The sequence below is a fragment of the Muntiacus reevesi genome, chromosome 2, assembly GCF_963930625.1.
Source record: "Muntiacus reevesi chromosome 2, mMunRee1.1, whole genome shotgun sequence".
NCBI lineage: Eukaryota > Metazoa > Chordata > Mammalia > Artiodactyla > Cervidae > Muntiacus > Muntiacus reevesi.
Window position 1 is genome coordinate 164210929 of NC_089250.1, and position 22331 is coordinate 164233259.

The window sequence follows — 22331 nt, forward strand, 5'->3', positions numbered from 1 at the left end:
AAAGTTCAAAGTAAAAGGCTGAGGAAAAATTCCACTAACGGAATATTGCTAAGTTTGTGGGCATTTCCCCCAAAAGCTTTAACTCTTGATTTTCTTTTTCCTTTTTCTAAAACTTACATGGTTTGATGTAATTAGATAGTGATTTAACAGCTACCTATGTTAAAATGTAGAAACAGTTTCTAAGCTCAAATGCATTCACTTCTTACGGAGATTGGGATGGCAATGAGACAGTCTAGCTATAACTGCCACCATATCCTGATTTGTTCCTCAAATGTATACACAGATATTTTTACTGGCACCTCTGTGTCAGTTGCCCCCAACTCTGCCAACTCTCGCTGTGTGTTAAATCATTAAAGAGTTTTCAGAATGCTCGTGCCCAGGCCCACTCTCCCCCACCTCGGTCCCATGCCCAGGCTTTGGGTTTGGTTGCTAGGCCCTCACATTGTTTGTCTGTTTGTTTTTCTACCATTGAAAATAATTTATTGAGGTGAGGTTTGTGTAACAAAATTAATCCTTTTAAAGTGAATAATTCAGCAGCATGTGTTATATCCCCAATGTTACTCAGCGGTCACCACTCTTACCCGAGAACTTTTTCATCACCCCAGAAAGAAGTGCCTTTAAGGACCCATCCCCAGTGCCGCGTAGACTCTTACCTTTATGGTCCCTCCCGTCGGTTCAGTTCAGTCACTCAGTTGTGTCCAACTCTGCGACCCCCATGGACTGCAGCAGGCCAGGCAGATGGAGGGTTCTCTGACAAAACGTGGTCCCCTGGGGAAGGGAATGGCAAACCGCTTCAGTATTCCTGCCTTGAGAACTCCATGACCAGTATGAAAAGGGTCCCTCTCATATTCTGCTCTAAGTCAACCGGCAAGGGAAGGAGGGTGGCTGAGCATTTGGGGTCCTGGAGAGGTTACTGCTCAGGGCAGCCCCACATTGGTATTTTTATTATTTGAGTTCCCCCAGATGATTCTGACATGCTGTCAGGGTTGAGAAACACTGCTCCTTTAGGTTCTGACACCCAGCCCACACAAGCTCTTGTCGTTCAATCGCTAAGTCCTGTCCAACTCTTTGTGACCCCATGGACTGCAGCACGCCAGGCTTCCCTGTCCTTCACCGTCTCCTGGAGCCTGCTCAAACTCATGTCCATGGAGTCAGTGATGCTGTCCAACCCTCTCATCCTCTGTCACCCTCTTCTCCTCCTGCCTTCAGTCTTTCCCAGCATCAGGGTCTTTTCCAATGAGTCAGCTCATCGTAATCGGCGACCAAAGTATTGGAACTTCAGCTTCAGCCTCAGTTCTGCCAATGAATGTTCAGGGTTGATTTTCTTTAGGATTGACTGGTTTGATCTCCTTGCTGTCCAAGGGGCTCTCAAGAGTCTTTATCCAGCACCACAGCTCTTATTAATCCTGATCATATACAAAATGGACCAGAAGATAGAAGGTTCAGAAGCGATAAAATTTCTGAGGCTTAGTTTGTGCCTAGAGACTCAAGCTTAAAGAAGAATTTGTAAAAGTGGGCATAACCACGCCAAAAAGTCTACCTCCATGCTGGAGTCAAATGTACTCTTCTTCATAGGAAATTGCTCACATTTTCTCCCATTCATGACTTTATGACTTCCTAATCTAAGCTTAGCGACAGTGGAAATAGAACACAGAGAAAGATGGAAAACCCTGCCTTCCTGCCTACTTAGTCACATCCGACTTTTTGCGACCCCATGGACTGTAGCCCACCAGGCTCCTCTGTCCATGGGATTTCCAAGGCAAGCATATGGAGAGGGTTGCCATTTCCTTCTCTGGGAATCTTCCCAACCCAGGGATCGAACCCGAGTCTCCTGTATTTCCTGCATTGGCAGGCAGGTTCTTTACCCACTGAGCCATCAGGGAAGTGTTCTCCCAATTACTAGACCTTAAGTTCTATAAATGCAGTGGGTGAAGGTCATTAACATGCCTCACCATCTAGGTATGCCTGATTCTTTCTCTACCCCAACTTTTCAATTTGCCTGTAAAAAGAATTTGTAACCTGAATAATTAAGAACATAAACTATTAATAAAAAATAAGAAAGTGTGATTTTTTTTTTTAACAGATGCTGGGACTGGCTCAAGGCTGTTTTGACTCCACTATTCCATATATTAAAGAAAGGGAACAATTTGGCAGAAGGGTATTTGATTTTCAGGTATGTAATTATGGGCATCTTTCTACCGTTCCATACTCTTGTCTTCCTGTTGATGAAAAGCTTTGTTGCAAAGCCGCAAGGGAATCCTCTCGGGGATTTTAATGGGAGAGGCACAGGGAAGAAGGAATAGGTCTCAGTGTGTATACTTGTGACTGCCCTGACTTTCTCCAAGGGCAGAACAGTAGTCCTTGAGGCCTGGTTATGGCATGATTCAGGATACACAGGTGAGCACTTGGGAGCTGCCTCCTCACGGATTCCAAGTTCCAGAGCCTGGGGTTTGTGGTCAGACATCCTGGGTTAGAATCCCGGTTCTTTGTCTTGCTGGCTTAGTCCTTGAGCATGTTACATCACCTCTGCAAACCTCAGCTGCTTCATCTGTAAAAATAACACTGCAGACTCTTTAGGATGATTTGGAATCAAATAGATGTTTTAAAGGGCTTCCCTGGTGTTTCAGATGGTAAAGAATCTGCCTGCAATGCTGGAGACCTGGGTTCAGTCCCTGGGTTAGGAAGATCCCCTGGAGAAGGGAACAGCTACTCTCTCCAGTATTCTGGCCCCCAGAATTCCATGGACAGAGGAGCCTGGCAGGCTACAGTCTATGGGGTTGCAAAGAGCCGGACATGCCTGAGCGACTTTCACTTTATTTCAGATGTTTCAAGTGCTTGACACAGTATTAAAAATAACACTTACATTTTTAAACATAATTCTATGATAATTTATCTTTTAAATTTTGGCATGCATGCCAAATTGCTTCAGTTGTATCTGACTCTTCTCGACCCCATAGACTGTAGCCCGCCAGGCTTCTCTGTTCATGGGATTCTCCAGGCAAGAATACTGGAGTGGTTTGCCATGCCCTCCTCAAGGGAATCTTCCCGACCCAGGGATCAAACCTGCATCTCCTGCTACTCTTACATTGCAGGTGAATTCTTTACCACTGAGCCAGCAGGGAAGGCTTTAAATCTCGGCAGTTGTAAACAATTTACCTGAACTTTGAAAAATTTTTCAGAAGCAATATGTGGCGTGGTTTATTTTAGATTGCAGGTTTTAAGGTACCTTCTGGCGGCTCAGACAGTGAGGAATCTGCCCGCAATCAGGAGACCTGGGTTCGATCCCTAGGTTGGGAAGATCCCTCGGAGAAGGGAATGGCTACCCACTCCAGTGTAATTGCCTGGAGAATCCCATGGACTAGAGGAGCCTCGCAGGCTACATAGAGCCCATGAGGTCAAAAAGAGTTGGGTATAACTAAATAACACTTTTGCAAAATGAATGTTTATTTTTGGGCAAGTACGTTTTGCGTCTGTCGGTGTTCCATATCCAGGCAGGATTTTGACGATGAGCTGTGTTTCCAGAAATCGTGATTCTCTACACTGGGTCTGACTATTCCAGGGGCTCCAACATCAAGTGGCTCACATGGCCACCCAGCTGGAAGCGACACGATTACTCACATACAATGCTGCGAGGCTCTTAGAAGCTGGAAGGCCAATCATCAAAGAAGCATCTATGGCCAAATACTATGCATCAGAGGTAAAACAAACAAGAGTCATGCAGTCTTTAAAAAAACTCTTTTTTAAACTTTTTATTTTACATTGGAGTATAGCCGATTAACAATGCTGTGATAATTTCAGGTTGCAATCTTTTAATTTTTAAGACATTTATTTATTAACCTTGTCATTCAGGAACATTGGTTGAACATTTGTTTGTTTTTCAAGTAAAATAACATGGACTTTCTAGTTCCTACACAGGAAATGCAAGAAAGTAAAGCTGCCATAGGAGGGTGCTTTAACTCTGTAGGGTTTCCCTGTTCTCATGGCTCTCAGGAGAAACCAAGTCACCCAGTTCAGGTGGAAAACCCACTGTAAATCCCTAGGCGAGCCTCAGCTGAACACTGGCATCGTGGCTGTGGTTTCAAGTTGGGACAAAGCGAGCGCCCTGGAGATAATGTGAAATAGAAAATAGCAGGAGAAGACTGTCCACGTGTTGACTGTACTCTGCATGTGACGAGGTGGACTTGGGCGGAGACTTGGTCGCATCACGGGGCTCGGCAGTGTATGCCCTTCCCTGGCCTCAGATATTTCTTTAGCCCCTTCGGCCCTCAGGTCTAATCTTGTGCCACAGCCTCCCTCCTGAGCTGCAGACTAACAGATCGCTTCTGCTCTACCCCCCACGCCCTCCCCGCCCTGCGCACTCACAAACCTGAGTCCCCTCGACACCCCTGCTGCGCGCCTGCTCCCTGTTGAACCCGTCATCCGTCACGAGAATTCCACCCCTCAATTTGTCTTGAGTTTGTTTCTCTCTCCCCTGGTATTCATTACCAGTTGTCTAGTCCAGGCTGTCACACCTCTTTACCAAACCACCGGAGTCTCCTTCTAGCTTCTCGCTGGTCCCTGTGGCTTCCTCCAGTCCAGTGTCCCTTTCAAGGTGTCCATGAGGCCATGCCGCGCTCCAGTTTTAAACCCTTCAGTGACTCCTCACAACAAATGGGGCCTTTTTATTCACTTCCTATTGTTGCTTTGAACAAATTACTGAGAATTTGGTGCCTGAGGTAGTGCAGTTTTATCGTCTCACAGTTCTGGGGTAAGACATCTGAAATGAGCCTCACGGGTGGTGCCGTGGTAAAACATCCACCTGCAATGAAGGAGACGCACGGAGACTCGAGTTCGATCCCTGGGCCGGGAAGATCCCCTGGAGGAGGACACGGCAACCCACTCCAGTGTTCTTGCCTGGAGAATCCCATGGACAGAGGAGCCTGGCGGGCTACAGCCCGTGGGGTTGCAGAGAGTTGGACACGACTGAGCAACTGAGCACACACACGCACATGCACACACGTTCACACATGTGTCTGCACACACGTGTGCATGCACACACACATGGGGAGAAATATGAGTGTCAGTGGAGCTGCCCTCCTGGGGGCTCTAGGGGAAAGTCCATCTCCTCTTCTTCCCCAGCTTCTAGAACCCACTCGCTTTCTGAGACTCAGGGCCCCTTCCTCTGTCTTCAGAGCCGGCAGTGTCGTGTGTTTAGATCTTCCTGTGTCTGTGGCCACATCACCCTTCTCTACTGCCCTCTTTCCATTATAAGGACCCTTGTGATGACACGGGACCTGCCCTGATAACCTGGGATCATCCCTTAACTTAATCAACCTGCCAGTTCCTATGCCATGTAGGTGATGCACATTTATACTTTCTGGGGATCCTTCTCTGGACACCTTTTGGGGGCCAGCAGAATATTTAAACTGCTCACATCACATGAGGCCCACTGCTGCCCACACCCATTCCCTTTTCACAGCTCACCCCTATCCCAGCCCATCGGTCCTCAGGCCTCTGAGGTCAGTGAACCCATTTCCCCCTTGGAGCCTTTCTACGCCTCATTCCTCAGTTTGAAATGTCCCTTGGACTTGTCCTTTAGCTGTCAGCGAGGCTGTGCCTTCCTCACCCATTGCCCCATCTAAACCACGGCAGTTTCTCCTGCAGGCTCTTCTCTGACCCCATACAGGTTTTCAGTTTCGGTGATCGTGGTTCAACATCCGTCTCTCTGAACGACCAGCAGGACCAAAAGAGCAGTGACTGGTCAGTGCCCGGACATTGTGGCTGGCAGAGTGGGTGATACAAGAAGGCTCTTGGTTAACATTTGCTGAGTAAATGACACTGTCGACAAGTGTATGAATCTAAAACAAAGACCCTAATTCTCTTAAAAGAAGAAGAATTTTATGAACTAGTAGGAAATTTTCCATAAATGGTATAGAGAGTGGGACGAAGAAATGTTAATTTACAAAATAACCTCGATCCTTCCAGTTGCCAATGGCAGTGAATCCGTGTTACTAAGAATATTTTAGAGTGTTGGTCATGTGTAAGTTATATGGTTTCAGCATGATTTGTGCTTCTTTTTGGTAGCTTGCAGGCCTCATTACCAGCAAGTGTATCGAGTGGATGGGAGGAGTGGGCTACACCAAAAGTTACCCTGTGGAAAAATATTTCCGAGATGCGAAGATTGGTAAATAGAGTTTTTAACATTTATTTTGTTTTCTTTGACTCTGTAGGTGTTTTAGGCTGTTGTATTGGTTTGATTTTTGTTGTTGTTGTTACTGGTACCTAGGAAGAGGCAGTTTTAATCTCTTCAGTTACTATATTTCTTGGCTCTCCTTTTCTTGTGGCTGGGTTTTTTTCTCCCCTACTTCTTCCTTTCAAAAGGTAGATTTATTTTTTTTTTTAAGCATCAAATTGTCTTTTTAAATGCCTCAAGGCCTCTGAAGGCCTTTCAATAAAACCACAACAAATTCTGCTGTCTTAATTGTTCTTTTACTAAAAATGCTAATATTTTTGACTGGTTTAATGCTGTTGCTGGAAGCTCAGTGCTAATTTTAGACATTAAGTGGGTAACCAAGCCTGAGCATTCTGCTGCTGCACTGCCAGGTGGGAAGACAGATACTCAGCAGTTATAAAAGCTGCCTCTTCCCAGGAAACCATCCAGGCTTGTACCTTGATAGTTTAGGAACGGGGAACTTCACCTGTTTAATACTGATTCTGGAAATCTGTAAATCAAATGGAATATTGTTATCTCTTAGGTAAAATTACCTTGTCAAATAATACCACATTTAGGGGACATTGGATAGTGTTCCTGGTAAAGTTTTATAGTAAATGCAGAGGTGGTGTTTGCTGACCTGATTGTTGTACAGACTCTTTTACCGTGGCTCCACTCCTATTTGTTCTTTTTCTCCCCTTTCTTTAAGGCACAATTTATGAAGGAACTTCAAATATCCAGCTGAACACCATTGCAAAGTGCATCGGAGAGGAATACTGACAGGCCAGCCAGAGAATTGGAGCCTCTCCCTGGTGCCGCTGGTGTTAAATTTTAAACTCTGTGCCTTGTTGGGGGCTGTGGACCTCCGTCTCACTGAATGATTTCATTTGGGCCCTTCATCTTGGATCTGAGACCCTTTCTGTCTTTTCTTTACAATCTGTTTAACTTAGGCACAGAAAATCATTTTTAAAATTTGGGAAGAAATGTGCCCATATTTTCTCCAAAACTGTTTTTAAAGCTCTATTATCATTCTAGCTTCAGTATACAGAAGTTTCACTTTATTAGAATTTGGGAAAATAAAGACAGTTTGAGTCTTTCTTGCAGATATGGCTATTTTATATTCCTATCATTATACATCATCAGTCAAAGAGACATTTGTGATCATTGGCAGTTCTATAGAACAAACAGATTCAATTCTAAGTTGCTAAACTAGGTAGACACTGATCAAAATTTATTTAGAAAAATCTAAAAGTCTTTGGAAAAGCTCATTGGAAAAGACCCTGATGCTGGGAAAGACTGAAGACAGGAGAAGAAGGGGATGGCAGAGGATGAAATGGTTGGATGGCATCACCAACTTGATGGACATGAGTTTGAGCAAGCTCTGGGAATTGGTGATGGACAGAGAAGCCTGGTGTGCCATAGTCCATGGAGTCGCAAAGAGTCAGATGCAACTGAACTGAAAGTGTTCTGAATATAAGAAAATGAGTGGAAAATGAGGGTATAACTCTATAATTTATATAATTGAAGAAAACATTTTAACAAAGGAAAGTGATATAATTTGTTCCTATAACTGACCAGTGTGAAAGGTGTATTTTATGATGATTGCAGTAAATCATTTTGAAAACAAGTCTTGAGGACTTCCCTGATGGTCCAGTGGTGAAGAATCTGCCTTGCAGTACAGGGGACATGGGTTTGAGCCCTGGTAGGGGAACTCAGATCCCATGTGTCACGGAGCAGCTGGACCCACACTCGGCAACTACTGAATTTGCATGCTCCAGGGTCCGTGTGACCCAACTAGAGAGCCCGTGTGCCTCAACGAAAGATCCCATGTGACCGAAGACCCGACACAGCCAAATAAATAAAAAAACATTTAAATAAATTAAAGATGATCAGACTTAAAAAAAAATAATAAACAGTCTCTACAGTAGTTTTCAAGTATGAAGTTTAAATAATTTGGTTTAATAATCAGAATATACTCAACACTGTAATATTCATTTTACCAACGATGCTGTTTACTTCTCTTTATATTGAATACTTGGGCTTCAATTTAAATTGAATACTGAGTAAAACTGTTTACTCAAGCTTAGTTGTTGAGCTTTATCATGATAGGTAATTCAAAAATTATACTTTAGTTCAGTGATTATCCAGAGGGGTTGTCTTGCCCTCTTAATGAAGTATATTAAAATCCTGTAAGCTATCAAGGGTGAAAGAGATCACCAGCCCAGGTTGGATGCATGAGACAAGTGCTCGGGGCTGGTGTACTGGGATGACCCAGAGGGATGGGATGGAGAGGGAGGCGGGAGGGGGGATCGGGATGGGGAACACATGTAAATCCATGGCTGATTCATGTCAATGTATGGCAAAAACCACTACAATATTGTAAAGTGATTAGCCTCCAACTAATAAAAATAAATGGAAAAAATAAAGTATACATTTTGAATCTAAAAAAAAAATAAAATCCTGTAAGGAAGGAGGAGTACAAGAGAGCTGTAGGGTTTGAAAAGCATATTTAGATATTGTAAAAAAGGACAGATCTAGGAAGGCAAAAATCTTTTGTTTTACAGTCAAATTATAGAAGGACAAAGCTCAACAAAATATCTAGCTGGCAATGCCAGTTCTTCAGTATCAGGGATTCTCGCCAAGAGAACAGGATCTAAGTCCTCTGTCCCCTAGGCGGGAGGTGTACAGTGAAGGGCTGAGTGTATTATATTTCCTGGGACAGGGCATGGATTAGAGGTGTTGGAGAATGTTTCAACACATCCAGTTGTTTAAAGCAATCACTGCTGTCAAATGGGAAGCACTTTAGTACTTTAATGAAAGGATGATGTTTATTAAGAAAACTTGACATTTTCAAAGTAATTTTGCTTTACACATTCATGTTCTTCAAATCTGTATAATGCATATCTTGGTTAAATATTCAGAATTGTGTAAGTATAGTGGAGATGGGAGTTACATTAGAATATTAGAAATATGGACAAATTTTGACCTCCGATCAAAAGAGATCAAGTCTACTTTCAGATAGGGAGCTGATGGAAACCAGTCATTCAGTCTTTCAGAACAAAAGGACGGTACTCTGATAAGGAAAGTAGGGGATGGATGAATTGTCCTAAAGCGTGGCAGGGACAACTTTGATTTCCGTGATTATTTGAATGAGGTGGGCTTTTCAGATGACAGAACAGAAGCCAACATAAGTAACGCTAACTTCCTCCCCTAGAGTTATAAACACGTGAAGCTACAATAAACCTTGTTCAGATTAGCAGTATGAGCGAGGCTTCTGTGTATATCTGAACCTTGAATTTATATTTCATATTGATACAGTTCTAATTGTGTGTATAGTTTTGCACATGTTTGAAAATAACAGTTGAAAATCATGTATTGTAGTTAATATCTGTCCCTGCCTTCTTCCATTAGTGAATTTTGTTATTGTACCAGTTACCAAAAAGGATATGGTGGGTTTTCCTCATAGTTCTTCCATTATAGCTTTTCTTAATAACCATGACTTTGGGGGTTTTGAATTTGTGTCTAGTGGAAGGACAGGCTTGTTTACCTCCTGAAACCTATCATTACTCTTTGTTAATTTGAGAATAGGGCCATTACGGGTCCCAGAAGAAAGAGACTTGAACACAAGCACCAAGTTGTATTTATGTGGGCAGAGCTGGACTCACCCCAACTGCCACGTTAGTATTGTCAGGAATTTCACTTTACAACACAAGAATGAATCGGTGTCAAAGGTTTTAGAATTATGGAAAGCTCCCGATTCCTGGTGTCTCAGTAAAGAATCTGTCTGCAGTACAGGAGATCCGAGTTCAGTCCCTGGGTGGGGAAGATCCCCTGTAGAAGGGAATGGCTACCCACACCCATACTCTTGCCTGGAGAGTTCCATGTACAGAAGCAGGCTACAGTTCATGGTGTCGCAAAAAGTCCGACACGACTAACTGACTAACACTTTCACTTTCAAATCTTAGAAAGACTTTAGAGAGCCATCCAGCCAACTCTCTTCATTTTAAAAGTGAAGGATTCATGTAGCCCAGAATATTTACCCAAGATCATCCATCCAGGGCCAAAGATAAGACAGAAATCCAAATGTACTGGCTCCCAATTCAGTGTTCTTCCTACTGTTTACCACTGTCTCTGTTCAACACGTTCTGGATTACATCCTTGTTATGTTTCAGTCCTCTTATTGGTTTGTTTTAGGTTTAACTGATAAAGAAATAACATTTCAGAAGTGTTAAGACTGATAGATGTCATTACTTACATTTATAAATCATCTGCCAAATATACCAGCTCTCCTAGGATATAGCTGGTACGTCAAACGTGAGGATGATTGTAATCACTTGGTTTTATGATTATGGTGTGTTTTAGTAAATGCACTAGTTATATCTTTGCTGATGTATTTTTGCTGATCTTTCAGAAAGTAAAACTTTGGTTGTAATGGTACACATCAGACTGTAATCATGTTACAAAATCAGTATTCTACGGAGAATGAAAAAATAAAGCACTACCTGAAGGCTTTTGCTACTTTAATAAAGCAAAATTGTTTGTTGTGCATACAGAAGTAAGAAAACTATGTACTCTTCCCGCAAGACAGACACTGCACCTTTGTTTACCAAGCTGGTAGCTTGCCTGTCATGTAAGCCAATTTTGTTTGTTTTCAGGGAAGAGACCAATTTTAAATTTGTGATGCTAAATAAAATTTTTACCAGATTGATCACCCCTTTCCCCTGCTTCTTTTTAAACCAAAAAAAGCAGCTTTAAGTGGAGAGGTCACGTCTTTTGAGCACATCTTCACACTATGTATGGGGTTTTCCTGGTAGCTCAGATCATAAAGCGTCTGCCTGCAACGCAGAGACCTGGGTTCAATCCCTAGGTCGGAAAGATCCCCTGGAGAAGGAAATGGCAACCCACTTCAGTACTCTTGCCTGGAAAATCCCATGGATGGAGGAGCCTGGTAGGCTACAGTCCATAGGGTTGCAGTGAGTCAGACATGACTGACTTCACAGGATAGCTCTTATCTAGCTGATATTTATGCCTGTGTTTGTAGTATCACTTCTGGAAATCTGTATTGTTGGACCTTTTTCTCAGTGATACACTGTTGTCTAAGCTCATAGGAGGTTTCAGCCTATCTCTTCCCCATCATTTCCTGCAGTGTTTTAGAAACCTAGATTCCAGTCCGTCTTTACATTTGTCATTCAGTGACGTGTGCCACGCAGTCACTGTGACCAAGGGCACGAGGTGCTGTGCACTCCAGGCTGCCGTGCGAAATTGAGGAAGACCACATTCTCATCAGGACGTTTACGTCAGGTGTCTTTTTCCTGTTCTCCTTAGTGAATCCACACACATAGAAAACCACCAAGGCCAACCCTATGCGAAAGTATTTCTTTAGGGACTTTCCTGGTGGTCCAGGGGTTAAGACTCTATGCTCCCAATGCAGGAGGCCCAGGTTCCATCCCTGATCAAAGAACTAGGTCCCACAGGCCACAACTAAGAGTTTGCATGTGAACTTAAGACCTGTCACAGCCAAATTAATTAGTTTAAAAAGCTCATTTAAATGGAGAAGGCAATGGTGACCCACTTCAGTGCTCTTGCCGGGAAAGTCCCATAGACAGAGGAGCCTGGTAGGCTGCAGTCCATGAGGTCGCGACGAGTCGGACACGACTGAGCGACTTCACTTTCACTTTTCACTTTCATGCATTGGAGAAGGAAATGGCAACCCACTCCAGGGTTCTTGCCTGGAGAATCCCAGGGATAGCGGAGCCTGGTGAGCTGCCGTCTATGGGGTCGCACAGAGTCAGACATGACTGAAGCGACTTAGCAGCAGCAGCATTTAAAAAAGTATTTCTTTAGATCCATTAGAATGACAACAATAGCACTAAGATCTCTCACACTCTTATCATGTGCCAGTCATTATTCTATGCTCTCGACACATTTTAACTCAGTTCTATACGATAGGTGCTCTTGTGAGCCCATTTTAAAGGCCAGGAGGCTGAGGCACAGACAGGGAAATAAGTTGCTTATTGATACATGACAGAAATGATTCAAACTCAGTTTGGCTGGTGAAGGCCCCCTCAGATTCATTCCTTTGGGTCTTTAAGGTGTGTTCGTTTTTAGGAGTGTCCTATTAAAAGTTCGCTGCCACATAGCCCTTTGCTAGCTAATAATTCTTCAGGGATTGTTTCAGATCATTTCAAGCAGAGAAACTAGCTGAGAACATGGCCTGTAAGACAAACAGGTGTGGTGGGAGCATATGGGTTTGGCGAGAAAGAATGGAGGGTGGGTGGACAGGGCAATAGGAAGATGCAGGAGAGGAGTGAGAAGGGTACTGAACGGGAACTAAGGAAATTCCAAAAGAAATTCATCTCCATCATAGCCGTCAAAGAACCACCCCGAGGCAGGAAGAAAGATGGAGCAGGATACAGATCTGAGCGGGAGTGGCTGCTGGAGGTTTGATTTGCCATCACCTGTGTGGGTAACTCACAATATAAAGGGGAAAAAAGACACGTAACTTTGAGGACTTCGCTGGTGGTCCATTGGTTAAGAATCTGCCTGCCAATGCAGGGGACATAAGTGATCCCTGCTCCAAGGAAGATCCCACATGCCCAACGCTGCAACTACTCAGCCTATGAGCTGCGACTTCTGAAGCCCGTGAGCCTGGAGGCCATGTTCCACAATAAGAGAGGCCACCACAATGAGAGAAGCCTGTGCACCACCATGAAGAGTAGACGCTGCTCACTGCAGCTAGAGAAAGTCCATGAGCACCAAAGAGGACCTGGTGAAGCCAATACATAAAATATACATTTTTAAAATAACTTTAAAAAAACTTAACTTTACACAGCTTTTTTTTCCCCAAAGAAATTATGGTAAGTGGAGAACAAAGCAAGGTAGCTAAACATAGTAAAACTTGTAAATGGGTTAAACTCACCCATTAAACTATGTTAAAATGGGACAAAAGGAAAATTTAAATCCCAGCTACATAATGTTAGAAACATCTTAAAAAAACAGCAGCACAGGAAAGTTGAAATGAACAGAAGGAGAAAACCCATACAAAATGCTACTAAGAAGGAAGCAAGAACAGCAAAATTAACATCAAAATGGAGTTAAAGGCTAAAATAATTTTTAAATGGCAGAAAAGGAGATCTCGTAATAAAACAGGAAGCCTTCACCAAGAAGGTCCAGTAGTCATGAAGTTTATGTCTCTTACAGTGTAGCTGGGAACTGTAGACAACCAAACAAATAATAAAAATACAGTGAAAACATTGATAAAGTCATAATCACAGCCTCTGACTTAGAAATCAACAAGTCAAGTAGGAAATGGTAAGAGCAGAGAGGGACTGGGTAGCATAATCAGCAAGTGTGACATATATATATATACAGAGAGAAGTTTTTCTTTTCAAATGCAAATGAATTATCTAATTTTGAATTTTTGCCATAAAGGAAGCTTTTATAAATGCCAAGAAGACAGACTTAACAGGCAACATTTACTGTACACAATGAGAAGTAAATAACCAAAAGGTAGGCTGCAAAAAACTGATCATAACTTCAAATAACCTTGGTTAATTGGAAAATAAACATATAAATTATATATTGTTGTCAAAAGAAACCCAGCTGTAGTGGCCAGTGCCTCTGGGAGGATGGACAGAAAGTCATGTCAGGGACTTTGAGGGCAGCAGAGTTTGCAGTTGTGACAAATTAGAAATAGCTAGGTAGGAGAATAAATAAATCATGGACATACATACCATGTGATCTGGTGCAGCAGTTTAAAAGAGTAAGACCCATGTTCCAAGATTAAATCATCACCAAGTTCCATTGTTTAAGAAAATAACACATCACATAAAATTTGTGCATAACAGTACAAATCTATATATTCTGTAAATCCAAGCATGTATATAAATTCTTGGAATAAACTCAGAAAACACAGTCAACACGCTGGGGGCTGCCCTGGGACGGGGGGTCAAGAGGGCAGCCACAGGGATCACTGGTATCATCCTGACTATTTGAACTTCATAATTTTATTAGAGCATACAATTGTAATAAAGTAAATATAATCTTGTGTAATTTAAAATAAAATTAAAGCTACCTATAGGGTTACTGGAAGTTTTCCCTTTGTGCATTCATTTACCTTTAACTGATCATTCTGCTTTTCTCAAATAGACACAGCCATGCAGTCAGCTCCATTCGGCCACACGGGAGACTAGACTCTGAAACAGAGAGGACAGAAAAGGGGTCTGATACCTAATTCCTTGAAGGTTTGACCTCTGCGGATAAGCAGCACTGACCACTTTGAAAGACGCCCCCCCACAAAGCAGTGTGTGTGTGCGGAGTGGGAAGACTTCCCTGGGGCCCTCTCACATCAACTGGACCAGCCACCCTGGCCTTGGGATTACCAGCTTGCCTTTGGTTGTAATTTGATTATATGTGATTTGACTTGAGGTACTCAAACATAATATTTTCTTGGACCAGAAAAAAAAACAACAACAACAACAACAACATTCAAAGCATCTCAAATCCAAGGACCCAGGTTTAAATTGGGTGGGCAGAACCAGGGCCTGGGGGTTAAATCTGACCCACTGCCTGGTTTTGTTATGACCTGCAAAGTAATTTCTTTTTTACATTTAAAATGCTATATAAACATGGACCTGATATCCCCAATTATGCCTCTTGCCCATGAAGCCTAAAGAAAAACTGGCCAACCCTTGATGCAAGTGTTGCCTCCTAAGTCAGATCCCACCGAAGTTGGTCAGTTCATCTGGGTGTCACATCATAAAAAGAGAGAGGGAAGACCTTCCCTAGGAACTTGCATCATTATTCTCTCGTAATTTCATTTGTAGCTTGTCTAGCCCAACTGAATGGAAATTAATTTGAACAAACTCCTGGAGATAGTGCAGGGGACAGAGGAAGCCTGGCGTGCTGCAATCCATGGGGTCGCAGAGAGCTGGACATGATTCAGCGACGGAAAAACAAAGCCCGATGGGCTCCCTCCTTCAGTCTGCAGAAGCGCTCGGGCATCCGCTCATCCTCAGCGCCTGCTCCTTTAATCTCCTTTTGGTTGGTGTTTACTTTTGTCAGTGAATGTAAATGATTTTCTTCAAGTTATCTTTGGACCCATAATTGGTGACTTTTATAGAGTTGGATACCCATCTTCTAAGACTCTGATTCCTTTGCTTTTTGACAAACATCTACTTTTGACCGACTCTTGGTTTCTTTTCCCTTACGTGGACATTCTTCCATTTATCAAGATTCTACCATGACTCATCTTCTATCCTTTGTATCAACGTCCTCACTGTACTTTAGAGTAACTTCTGGAGTCTTAAAGTGCAGACCATGGAATACTAGTCCCAGAATTCCCGAGTCGTTAGAGATGATGTTTATTTTCAGATCCTGTCCCAGCAGAATGTCCAGAGGCTCTTGAAAATTTATATGTAAAATGCAGGAGGGGACTTTCCTGGTGGTCGTGTGTTTAGGACTGTGAGCTTCCATTGGAAGGGGTGTGGATTCGATCCCTGTTCCAGGAACTAAGATCCCACAAATGATATGGTACAGCTAAAAAAAACAAAAACAATAACCCAAACATAAAATAAGGTGGGAGGTTGAGGTCTGGGAGACAACGTAAACAGTTACTAGTGGTGTAAAGACAGGTTTCCCCTGGGCCTTCTGTCCTGTATCACCTGTTGTCATTGTGGAAAGACAGACTTCCTGACCAGTCAGGAAGATCACTTCCAGTTAGATCACTGGACCTGGGGACTGGAGTCTGCCTTTGTCACCACACCCCTGAGCGTCTTCATTACACACTCAAACTTGAGTAATGTTCGCATGATTCCAGCCCCAATGTCTGAGCTCCTTTTCAACCTGTGCAGCACCCCAATATAACAGGACTGACTAAGCAAATCCAGAAGTCCCCAAACACCCACCTACTCAGAGGGGTAGAGCAGAAGGAACAAGAGGGGCACCTCCTCCTATCGAATCCAGAGGTGACTTGCTCATTGAGCGTGAGCAGTCACTCTCCCAGGGCTCCAGCTAGAAGCTGTGCACTTAGTTCTGTGGAGCCAAAAGCAATCGTGGGCAGTGTGTTCATTGCAATTCTCCCACCCCAAGATAGGAGGCTCAGTGAGGCTTGCTTTAATGAGAGTTTACCTTTGTTAGCAAGAGAGTTAATGATAAGATAAATCACCTTAGATTTGGTGTTTGCAGCCATGAAATTAAAAGATGCTTGCCCCTTGGAAGAAAACTTACAACCAACCTAGACAGCATGTTAAAAAGCAGAGACATCATTTTGCCAACAAAGGTCCATCTAGTCAAAGCTATGGTTTTTCCAGTAGTCATGTATGGATGTGAGAGTTGGACCATAAAGAAAGCTGAGCACTGAAGAACTGATGCTTTTGAACTGTGGTGTTGGAAAAGACTCTTGAGAGTCCCTTGGACTGCAAGGAGATTCAACCAGTCCATCCTAAAGGAAATCAGTCCTGGGTGTTCACTGGAAAGACTGATGCTGAAACTGAAACTCCAATACTTTGGCCACCTGATATGAAGAGCTGACACATTTGAAAAGACCCTGATGCTGGGAAGGATTGAAGGCAGGAAGAGAAGGGGACGACAGAGGATGAGATATTTGGATGGCATCACTGACTCAACGGACATGAGTTTGAGTAAACTCCAGGGAGCTGGTGATGGACAGGGAGGCCTGGTATGCTGCAGTCCACGACTGAGCGACTGAACTGAACTGAACGTGGTGATTTAAAATCTAATCATTTGTCTTAGAGAGAAATTGTTCTTTATTTTCCTCTTGGAGATGTAAACACAATAAAATAATACCAGAGTTGTAAGGTTTTGCATCTTTGGATGGTTGGGGAGTCTGAGGGGAACACCTCTGATTGAGTAGACAGCTTCTGTGGGTCCTTTGAGTTATTTTGCACTCGGTCATATGACAGAAACCTATCACTGCATGTACAGAAACCTATCACTGCATGTATAATGCATGTACAGTTCCTTTGAGTATTAATGCTCCATCTTTTCAACCCAATTGATTTTTCCAAGTAGACAAAAGCTAAGGATGTGCTGCTTATTGATTGCTGCTAAGCTCATTTTAAGTATATTTCATAATAAAGAGCATCTTGAGGCTGAAACAACCCTGCCCTTGTACAGCGGGCAAGAATTCTTGGGAATTACTCAGGTTGAAATGTACTAACACTGAAAACTGACTAGATACAGAAGGGCGTAGGTGTTGCTTTACTCAACGTTAAAAACTCAGGCTCCATTCATCTACCGTCATGTTCTAACAGGTCATCATTTGGTGTGAACCTTCCTACTGTCTTGGAATCAGCACACTTCTCACTTCAGTTGACCTTATAATATGTGGGTGGGGTGCTCAGTCATGTTCGGCTCTTTGCGACCCCATGGGCTGTAGCCCACCAGGCTCCTCTGTCCATGGAGTTTTCCAGGGAAGACTTCTGGAATGGGTTGCCATTTCCTACTCCAGGGGATCAACCCAACCCAGGTTCGAACTCTCATCTCTTGCATCTCCTGTATTGGCAGGCAGATTCTTCAACACTGAGTCACCTGGGAAGGCCCCAGTTGACCCTAAATTCATACAAATGTTTGCAGCCTCCCAGCAGGTTTTTTGGTCTAAAATTTCTACTGGGCCTCAGCAATCCACGGCAAACCCCAGAAGAATAAAAATTTCAGGGGACTTACCTGGTTGTCCAGTGGTTAAAACTCCACACTTCCACTGCAAGGGTTGTGGGTTCGATCCCTGGTCAGGGAACTCAGATCCTGTATGCCATATGGCTCAGGCAAAAAAAAGGAAAGACAAAATTTCAAACAAGTTTATATAAGTTTCAAAACAAGCCTTTGCTTCTAATGGTTTTTGACCCCTAGTCCCTCTACCATTTTTACCGCCCTACTTTCTGACTTTGCCATGATGATTTCAGCATGCATGAGACAGAACATGAGCCCATGCCATCATCTCTGCAACTGTTCTCTGAAGGCGAGGAGGCCAGGCCCTGATAGCCCTGCTCTTGGAGCTAACCCACCAGCAGAGGCGCAGCTATGGTCTTATTGGGTTTTTTAAAATAATGAATTAAGTTTTTGGAGAAGGAAATGGCAACCCACTCCAGTATTCTTGCCTGGAAAATCCTATGGACAGAGGAGCCTGGCGGGTTGCGGTCCATGGGGTCACCATGAGTTGGACACGACTGAGCAACTTCACTTGATTGTACCTCACAGCTTGTAGGATCTCAGTTCCTTGACCAGGGATTGAACTTGGGCCATGGCAATGAACGCCTGGAACCTTAACCTCTGTGCCACCAAAGAGCTCCCCTGGTCTTATTGTTTTAATCAGTTATTACTTTATTTATTTAGGCTCAGCTGGGTCTTCCTTGCTGCGAAGCCTTTTCTCTGGTTTCGAGGAGCAGGGGCTACTCTCTAGTGGTGGAGCAGAGGCTTCTCATTGCAGTGGCTTCTCTTGCGGTGGAGCATGGGTTCTAGGGCTTGCATGCTTCAGTATTTGCGGCTCACAGGCTCAGTAGTTGTGGCACCAGGCTTAGTTGCTCGGTGGCATGTGGGATCTTCTGGACCAGGAATTGAACCCATATCTCCTGCACTGGCGAGCAGATTCCTTACCACTAAGCCATCAGGGAAACCCCAGTAATTATTTTTTTCATTAATAAACAGGGTGAAATTGTAGAGATTTCAACCTTCCTCATGGTATGGATTTGATGGGAATGGTTTTTCACATACTTTACATTGTTATGATCAGTAATTAAATCTTCTTTAAATAAAAAATGTGTTTTATCTTGCTTGTGCCCACTTGATATTATGAAGTTTTAAAGTTTTAAGCTGACTATCACCACCTCACTGAAGATTTTCTATTTCTAGTTTATTTCTACTTTTGTTTTCTAACCTCTATTTTTGTACTTCCTATTTTTACTATGATCTTATGTGTACTCAGGATCTAAAAAAAATTTTTTTTAACCTAAAAAAAAATTTTTTTAATTCAAAGTGTACAAAAGTAGAATGTACCTTTACATTTTTTAAAATGTAAATTGAAGTTAATGCAGAATTTAAAATTAGAATTCTTTTTCCATCTGTTCCCAAAAGCCAGCTTTTAAAGTACTCAAAATAGTTAATATTAAAAGGCCAAATAAAATTCCAACCTGTATAAAAGTTTTAATTATTTAAATGAAACTTTTTAATTTTAATTTTTGATATTTCAATTAGTTGTAAATGCTTTTTATAAACAAGAACATTCACAATTCTTGTATTCATCAGCTAATGTAATGAATTGCTGTCACATATCATGCATGTTAGTTCCAGACCTTCGAACATAAAATCAAAAGTCACGTGAATTATTACTACAAAATGTTGTCCAGCACCATATAAAACTGTTGGAAAGCTATGCCAATTCATGAGAACTTCAGGAAGTCTCCATTGGAACACAGAGGAACCAAAGAAGGGACACTCCCTGCTTTAGGAAATGGTCACTGGTTACTCAAGAATCTCTTGCACTCTTGTTTTCTGAGAGGAGAGAATGGACAGGTTAGTAAATTTGTCTTTTGCTTAGGCAAACCCTCCTTACCGCACCCCCACCCCCACATCGGTATCTCTCTCTGAGATGCTCATCAGGATTCCTGCTCCTTTTGTCTCAGGCACCTCAGGGGGAGGAGTTGAAAAAGGACCCCATGGCTTGACAGGTGTTAGTCAGGAGAGTGGATGCTTCCGGTTCAGGTCACGGGGCCGGCACAGCACCAGATCCGAACACAGGGACAGTTGTGTGTTTATGAAACGCAAAAGCCCCAGGCAGCAGCTCGCCTCGCCCATGTTTAATTAGGTACTAACTTTGAGAATATTCATACAGTACTTGCACAGTGCTTCGTTCTGAAATACTCTGAGACAACTAGCCAAATTCTCAAAACTGTGATGAAATGTTACACTCTTATCTAGGTGTAAAATTGCTTCTATTGCCACATCTTCATGTAGGTTGTTAGTTTTGGTTTAAGATTTGGCTCCTAACAAACAAGGAAAGTAGAGTTGGGTACCACCGAGGCCATTCCCAGTGTATACAGTAGACATCTCTTGTCTGCCACAGAGCTTCTGCTTCTCAACCCTGAGTGGAAGATCAGGTTCAAGACCAGAGAGAAGGTGCAGGCTCTGCCTGCTTTTCCCATCCAGCTTTATCCTAAAGGCGGCGGATATCCTTTAGGTAGGGGTGAAGGTACAGTGGCATCTGGTCCCATCACTTCATGGCAAATAGATGGGGAAACAATGGAAACAGTGACAGACTTTATTTTCTTGGGCTCCAAAATCACTGCAGATGGTGACTGCAGCCATGAAATTAAAAGAAGCTTGTTCCTTGGAAGAAAAGCTCTGACAAACTTAGATAGTATGTTAAAAGGCAGAGACATTACTTACCAACAGAGGTCTGTCTAGTCAAAGCTATGGTTTTTCCAGTAGTCATGTATGGATGTGAGATTTGGACCATAAAGAAAGCCAAGTGTCGAAGAATTGATGCTTTTGAACTGTGGTGTTGGAGAAGACCTTGAGAGTCCCTTGGACAGCAAGGAGATCCAACCAGTCCATGCTAAAGGAAATCAGTCCTGAATATTCATTGGAAGGACTGATGTTGAAGCTCCAATATTTTGGTCACCTGATGCAAAGAACTGACTCATTAGAAAAGACCCTGATGCTGGGAAAGATTGAAGGCAGAAGGAGAAGGGGACGACAGAGGATGAGATGGTTGGATGGCATCACCGACTCAATGGGCATGGGTTTGGGTGGACTCTGGGAGTTGGTGATGGACAAGGAGGCCTGGCGTGCTGTGGTTCATGGGGTCGCAAGGAGTCGGACACACCTGAGCGACTGAACTGAACTGAACTGTACTAATGCTGGGAAAGATTGAAGGCAGGAGGAGAAGGGGATGACAGAGGATGAGATGGTTGGATGGCATCACCGACTCAATGAACAGGAGTTTGAGCAAGCTTCGGAATTTGGTGATGGATGGGAAAGCCTGGCCTGCTGCAGTCCATGGGGCTGCAAAGAGTCTGAGCAACTGAACTGAACTGTACTGAAGGTACTTGAGGAAAGGATTTCAACGTTTCATTTTTTCCCCCCAACGTTTTTATTCTCACTGCAGGAAGGATGAGATGAGTCCTGGTGCCAAGGATCATTAGGGACTGACTTTCAGATGTGGAGCAACAGGGAACCAAAACCTTAAGAACAAGCAAGGAGGCAAGTTCAGGAAGTCAGAAAGAGTCCAAAAGTGCCCAGTGATGCTGACTGTGGGGCAGGGAGAACTCCAAAATAATTCTTAGTGTGTTTAGATCTTCTGGACTTCCCAGGTGGCGCTAGTGGTAAAGAATCCATCAGCCAATGCATTTTGTTCCTACCTGGACAACTTACTTAGCCAGGTGATTGTTAATTTTTCCCATAAAAGCAGGAGAAAAGAACCCAGGAAACCATATGGCATTATGGGGGAATGTTCAAGAGGGGATCAGGATCACCTCATCTTGAGTTCTTTGTTCCAAAAAGTTAAGGAAGACAGGTCCTGCTTGTGTCCATAGGCCTAAGAGTTGGCACAGGAGGTAGAATGGGATTGTAGATGGTATGCTTTCTATAGGATCTTTTCCCTTGAGAACAAAGAAATAGGCATGGGGAAGGAATGCAAAGAGCCAGCGGTGAAATGCAGCCACTCTTGCCAGAGATCCCCAAGGCCCAAGGAAACAAATCCCCTTGACAGTCAAGCCTCATTCATAACATGCTCATGGAAAAGGAGCTAGAACAACAAAGTCAAGCGGAGTCACCTGCCCAGGTCTCCCCCCTTCCCATCCATTCTCAAGCCACAGCCAACCCCAACACCAGAGGGAAAAAGGAAAGAGTCAAGAAAGACCCTGAACTCTTCCCCATACCATGCGCGCCCGCGCGCGCGCGCACACACACACACACACACACACACACACACACACACACACACACACAGGTGCCACAAGCTGTCAGAGACAGAAGGCAGATGGGGCCACTGCTGGGATTCTGTTCATAGGAGCCTCAGAATGGATATGAGGGGGCTGCCCTGATGGTTGAGTGGTTAGGTGGTTAAGAATCCATCTTGCAATGCAAGGGACACCAGTTCGATCCCCGGTCCAGGAAGATCCCACAT

At 43.4% G+C, this 22331-nt stretch overlaps 1 protein-coding gene across 2 annotated transcripts in view; it reads left to right on the top strand.

Annotated features, from left to right (window-relative positions):
* Positions 1 to 10898, top strand: part of ACADSB (acyl-CoA dehydrogenase short/branched chain) — a 46948-nt gene extending 36050 nt beyond the window's left edge. The window contains exons 8-11 of one of the 2 annotated variants that reach the window (XM_065923491.1): positions 2084 to 2173; positions 3560 to 3697; positions 6064 to 6163; positions 6900 to 10898. In XM_065923491.1, coding sequence (XP_065779563.1) covers positions 2084 to 2173; positions 3560 to 3697; positions 6064 to 6163; positions 6900 to 6970 — 399 coding nt within the window. In that variant the 3' untranslated portion in view covers positions 6971 to 10898. Of the gene's footprint in view, positions 1 to 2083; positions 2174 to 3559; positions 3698 to 5665; positions 5944 to 6063; positions 6164 to 6899 lie in introns of those variants that run through there. The other variant, XM_065923492.1, reaches the window with a different exon arrangement.
* The last annotated feature ends 11433 nt before the right edge of the window (positions 10899 to 22331 follow it).